Genomic DNA, 6,091 nt, shown 5'->3' on the forward strand with positions numbered 1-6,091 from the left:
AACCCCCAACCAAGGGTTAAAATCCCCTTACCGGTCAACTTTAAAAAAAAAAAAACCATTTTATTGGTAACACCAAAGTCAAGGGTTTGGATAGATCCCCATACCAGCCAACTGACAAAAAAAAAAAAAAAAAAAAAAATATATATATATATATATATAGAGAGAGAGAGAGAGAGAGAGAGAGAGAGAGACGATTTAAACCATTTAAAATGTATACTTCAGTGACATTTATTATCTTCACAATGTTGTGCCACCATCACTGTCTCGTTCCAGAATATTTTCATCACCCCCCAGAGAAACATCGTACCCATTCAGTGGTCCTTATTCCTCCTATTCCTAGTCCTCTCTCCCCCTAACACCTGGCAGCTATTAATCTGTTTCCTGTCTCTGGATTTTTTTTTTTTTTAAGATGACCGATAAGGGGATCTTAACCCTTGGCTTGGTGTTGTCAGCACCACGCTCAGCCAGTGAGCGAACCGGCCATCCCTATATGGGATCCGAACCCGGGGCCTTGGTGTTATCAGCACCGCACTCTCCCGAGTGAGCCACGGGCCGGCCCTCTGTCTCTGGATTTGCCAATTCTGGACATTTCATATAAATGGAATAATGGAATCATATATTATGTGGCCTTTTGTGCCCGACTTGTTTCACACAGCATATTTTCAAGGTCTATCCATGTTGTGGCATGTATCAGTGCTTCATTCCCTCTGATGGCTGAGTGACATTTCATCACATGGATATACCACATTTTGTTTATCCAGTCATCCATTGATGGACATTTGGGTTGTTTCTGCCTTTTGGATATTGTGAATAGTGCTGCTGTGAGTATTCCTGTACAAGTTTTTATATTTGAACATGTGTCTTCAATTCTTTTGGGTGTATACTCAGATGTGGAAGGTTCTCATAAAATTTCGAATGAATGAGTGAACACCCAAAGGGTTATTGGATGGCTCCTCTGTGCCATGCCCTGTGCTGGGGAGTGCCATCAATTCTTTTGGGTGTATACTCAGATGTGGAAGGTTCTCATAAAATTTCGAATGAATGAATGAACACCCAAAGGGTTATTGGATGGCTCCTCTGTGCCATGCCCTGTGCTGGGGAGTGCCATGATACCACAGTAACAGAGACAGACATAGGCCCTGCCCTCACAGGGCTCTCAGTCCAGTGGGAGTCCTCTGGGAGAGGACTCTTAGAAGCTTGCGTCAGGTTTCATCTGGACTTCACTCCAGGCATCTTTTCTTTTTGCTGATTGTGCTTGGTACAACAAATTATAATTTGTTATTTGCTATAACAAACTATACCTGTGAGTGCAATTATATGCTAAGTCTTGTGAGTCCTCTTAGTGAATCAGTGAATCTGAGGGTGGTCTTGGGGACCCCTGACATGATGGGGATAGTAATTCTACCTACCTTTTAGGTTGTTATAAGGATTAAATGAGATAATATATTAAAAAATATATATATAAAACACTTAGTGACTGGTACGCAATAGGTGCTCAACAGAAAGTTAGCTGCCACTATGATTAGTTTTATTCTTAGGAATATTAAGATTGATTTGGGGGAAGCTGAGCAAGTTGGGGGCCCAGTGGGCCAGCTGTCCTGGCTCAGCGGTTGTCCCTACTCTCCCACCAGAGGATATATCAGTGGTGTTCAGCACAGCCTCCTGGGAAGGTCGGGCTGACTTCTCCCAAGCCGATGTCCACCGCCAGATTGCCATTGTATTCAAGACGCCACCCTATGAGGACCTGGAGATTGTTGAGCCTGTGACAGTCAATGTCTACCTGCAGCGGCTCACCGATGGTGTCTGCAGCGAGCCGCTGCCCTTCACATACCTGCCTCGGGACCATGGTAAACATAGCAACCCGGGGTGAACCACTGACCTAGAGACTAGGTCTTTGGTCTTGCTTGGGACAATCCAGATGGGGAAGAGGAAAAGGCAGAAGTAGAATGCAGACTTGGAGCTACATAGACTGGGGTTCAAGTCCCAGCTCTGCTCCTTACTCACTGTGTGAACTTGTCCTCAGTCTCCTCCTGTGCAAAATGGAAATAATAGCACCTGTCTTATGGCATTTGGGGAGTAGTTAATCATTCATCCCCTCGGTATGCCTGCTAATGCCTCATCTTGTGGTGGGTAGTGCTGGGGACATAGTGGTGACCAAGACAGCCCCTAGCCCTGTCCTCATATGGCATATAGTCCTGTGGGGGGGGGGGACAGTCCATTCCTACACAGTGATGACCAGAGTGGGCAGGAGTGGAATGGAGTTGCTCAAGGGACTCAGATTGCCCCAAAGGGGCACCTGACTCAGCCTAGGGGGTCAGGGAAGGTTTCCTGGAGGCGGGGAGAGCTGAGCTGAGGACAGGAAGATGCGTAAGCAGTTCTCCAAGGAAGTGGTGGGATTTGAAAAAGAGTGTTTTAAGCAGCTGGAACAGCAAGTGCAAAGGTCTTGAGGCAGGATTGTGCGTAGGGTGTTCCAGGAACAACAAAGAGGCCAGTGTGGTTGGAAATGAATTTCAATTTTATTCTGATTAGGATGCGGACATTTATTTGCATTGGTTGGTTAAGAACCATAACAGCTCAACAACTTCAGAAAAAGTCTCTATAATTAATTATTAATTAATTACTGTTATTGATAGATTACTTTCTGTATGTTTCTGGTATCTCCTGAACAGACAGCTATGGTGTAGACAAGAAGCGGAAACGGGGGATGCCTGACGTCCTTGGGGAGCTGAACAGCTCTGGTGTGTCCCCTCTGCCCCTTTCTACACCCAACCCCAGGTTCCTGGGAGGGCATGACTGACCCCACTGCCCTGCCCCACCCCAGGCTGGGGAGGAAGGGCTGTTGGGGTTGAGGGGTCCTCATCTCTGCCTTCCCTTAGATCCCCATGGCATCGAGAGCAAACGGCGGAAGAAAAAGCCAACCTTCTCAAACCACTTTCTGCCCAGCCACGGCTCAGGTGGGTCCTGGCTCCACATAAGCCCCTGCCTCCTGCACTGGGCTGAGCGTGAGCTGCATCCCTGCTTTTCTAGCCTCTTCACACCCTCCAACAAGGCTAGTGACTCATCTCTTCTACAACATAAAGTGGAAAGAATAAGAGCTCTGGAGACAGGAGAGTCTGATCTCCTCTGGGCCATTTACTTGCTGTGTGACCTTCTCCAAGTTGCTCCATCTCTCAGAGCCTCAGGGGCTCCTCTGACAAGTCTCACCACATACCTACATCACTGGCCTTTTGAAATTTAATGTATTTCTTTTTACAGACACTATATGACAGGTGCATAACTGCTTTGTGTGTGTTTACTCATTTAATCTGCATAATCACCTGTGAGGTGGGTGCTGTCAGTCCTCCCCATTTTACAGGTAAAGAAACTGAGGTCCAGAGAGGTGAAGTCTCTTGCTCAAGGTGATGCTGCAGCAGATCTGTAGTGGAACAGGGAGTTGAACCTGGGCCTCTGTATAAATGAGTGATGATGGATGTGAAACAGGTAGCAGGGAGTAGATGGTTGATAAAGAGGCTGATTGTTGGAACCAGCCAACCTTGATTTCAGAGCCTGTCTCTATCCTACCACCTCTGACCCTCTACCCCCACCTTAGGCTCAACTCACATGCCAGCCTCCAGTTCCCATGAAGCCTCCTCCCACCCAGTGACCACCAGCTCTAACAACACTGCCCCTGACATCCCAGCTACCCCAGGGCACCCAGCTCCCAGCCAGCCACCACCCACTCAGAGTTGGCGGAGCCTGGACCACTCTAGACAGTCCCACCATGGAGGTTTGAAGTACTACCTGTTGTCCCTACTCACTTGCCACTGGTAACCAATGCCCACAGCTCCACTCCTAGCAACCACCAGTCCTAGCCCACTCCACCAGCCTGCCATCTTCAAACCCCAGAGCCCCCTTCCATTCATCTATATTCCCATCACCCCAATTTCCCAATGTCTAAAGCTCCCCTCCCTCATCCTTGGGGCAAAGCCACCATGGCACTACAGTGTAATGGTTAGAAGCATGGCCTCTACAATCAGACTGGCTTTGAATTCTGAGTCCATAATTGGGCAACTGTGTGACCTTTCTGAGTGTCAGTTTACTCATCTGTCAGATGGAAACCCTGCCTCTTAAGGTTCTTTCCAGAATTCAATGAGATTATGTTGTACAGTTATTTATTATAGTGGCTGCACAGAGTTAGTGCCCAGGAGATGTTAGGAACTTGCCAGAAATCAGGAATATCACCTGTATTTGTTTTGATCTTGTTTAACTGCATTCACAGCAAAACCCCAAATAACAGGGGCTTCAAGAGGATAGAACTTTATTTCTCTTCTCACATAAACGCTATCCAGAGGTAGGTGTTCCGGGGATGGTCTGGTGGCTGCATGACATCAGAGACCCAAGCTCCTGCTATTTTCAATTAGTGGTTTCCATGTCATGGTCCAAGGTGGCCGTTGTAGCTCCAGCCATCACACCTACATTCCAATTAGCAGAACTTAGTCACATGACCATATAAGATGCTACAAGAGAGGCTGAGAAATAGAGTCCCGGTAGGCCCATGTCTCTTTCCAAGATAAGTGTAACCAGCATTTGCTGATGAGGTTTGTCTTGTCTCAGAGAGAGAGGGAGAAAGCCTCTCATGACACATCATTTTACCCTCCAGTTTTGGAACGGGTGACTTCTCAACTTGGGTCTGTCATGGTGTGGAGATTTTACTTTTGGGGTTGTCTCTCTATTTTGGGACGCTTTGACGCCTCCCCTCCTTCCTCGTTGTGGGGAAAACTCCACAACTCTGCAGAAGCATGATTTCAACCGTTTTGGAACGGGTGACTTCTCAACTTGGGTCTGTCATGGTGTGGAGATTTTACTTTTGGGGTTGTCTCTCTATTTTGGGACGCTTTGAAGCCTCCCCTCCTTCCTCGTTGTGGGGAAAACTCCACAACTCTGCAGAAGCATGATTTCAACCCTGGCTCCACAACTCACCCGCTGTGTGTGACTTTGTTATTTTCCCTCAGTGCCTCTGTTCGCACATTAAATGAGAATGGTGATAGTCCCTACTGGTAGGTTCTCCTTGGAAGTAAAGGAGGCCACCACCATAACCTGTTTAGCATGGGGCGGGGCATTTGAGTTGGGGGACTGGCCAGAAGTTGGTTTTAAAGCGCACCACACTTCTCTCTTCTCGTTCCCTAGGCCCATTCCTCCCACCGTCAGCCCTGCTGCTGGACACAGACTTCTTCCCCGGCACCGTGTCCCTGCCCGGCCTGGAGCCTCCCGGCGGGCCTGACCTCCTGGACGACGGTTTTGCCTACGACCCCGTGGCCCCCACGCTCTTCACCATGCTGGACCTGCTACCCCCGGCGCCGCCACTTGCTAGCGCTGTCGCTGGCAGCGGGGGTGCAGGGGTCGCAGTTGGGGAGCCCCCTTGCCCCGAGCCGCTGACGCTGGACTCGTACCAGGCCCCGGGCCCCGGGGACGGAGGCACAGCCAGCCTTGTGGGCAGCAACATGTTCCCCAACCAGTACCGCGAGGCAGCCTTTGGGGGCGGCCTCCTGTCCCCCGGGCCTGAAGCCACGTAGCTCCCGCGGTGTCAGAGGAGAGGTGCTTGGATGGGGGGAGGCGCAGGGGCGTGCGAACACAACCGGAGTGTTCAGCACCCCCATCCCCCTGGGCCACCCTTGGTCAGTTTTCCGACCTCCTCATTCTTCTTAACCGGACATCTTCAGCGCTGGCGGGAAGCACCGTAGCTATACGTGTTTCCCCTTGAGCCCATTTTACAAATGAGAAAACTGAGTCTGGAAAGGAAAAGGGGCGTTACTTCCGTGTACTAGCTTGTTAAAGCTGCCTCAATCCCCCAAGTGGGGCACCTGCTCCAGCCGGATTCCGGAAAGACTGTATATATGAGAAGAGGGGGAAGACCCCCAGCCTTCCTTCCCCAGACCTAAAGGTGGAGGGTAGGTTGGTTGTTCAGAGTCTTCCCAATAAAGATGAGTTTTTGAGCCTTGGGGGGGGGGTCTCGTCTCTTCTCGGATCGCGAAACACCCCAGTCCGTTAACGCAGTAAAGTCCCCAGACTTTCCTCCGCTCCGCCCCTCCCCCTCCTGCCCCAAGGCCCCGCC

General features: G+C 49.8%; 1 protein-coding gene across 1 annotated transcript in view; it reads left to right on the top strand.

Annotated features, from left to right (window-relative positions):
• The window catches only part of RELB (v-rel avian reticuloendotheliosis viral oncogene homolog B), a 27,311-nt gene extending 21,333 nt beyond the window's left edge, over positions 1–5,978 (top strand). The window contains exons 8-11 of the mRNA XM_008586609.1: positions 1,570–1,847; positions 2,670–2,738; positions 2,877–2,954; positions 5,167–5,978. Of these exons, the coding sequence (XP_008584831.1) occupies positions 1,570–1,847; positions 2,670–2,738; positions 2,877–2,954; positions 5,167–5,552 (811 nt within the window). The 3' untranslated portion in view covers positions 5,553–5,978. The remainder of the gene's footprint in view (positions 1–1,569; positions 1,848–2,669; positions 2,739–2,876; positions 2,955–5,166) is intronic.
• Positions 5,979–6,091: the final 113 nt, after the last annotated feature.

Source organism: Galeopterus variegatus, unplaced genomic scaffold, assembly GCF_000696425.1.
Source record: "Galeopterus variegatus unplaced genomic scaffold, G_variegatus-3.0.2 Scaffold4041, whole genome shotgun sequence".
NCBI lineage: Eukaryota > Metazoa > Chordata > Mammalia > Dermoptera > Cynocephalidae > Galeopterus > Galeopterus variegatus.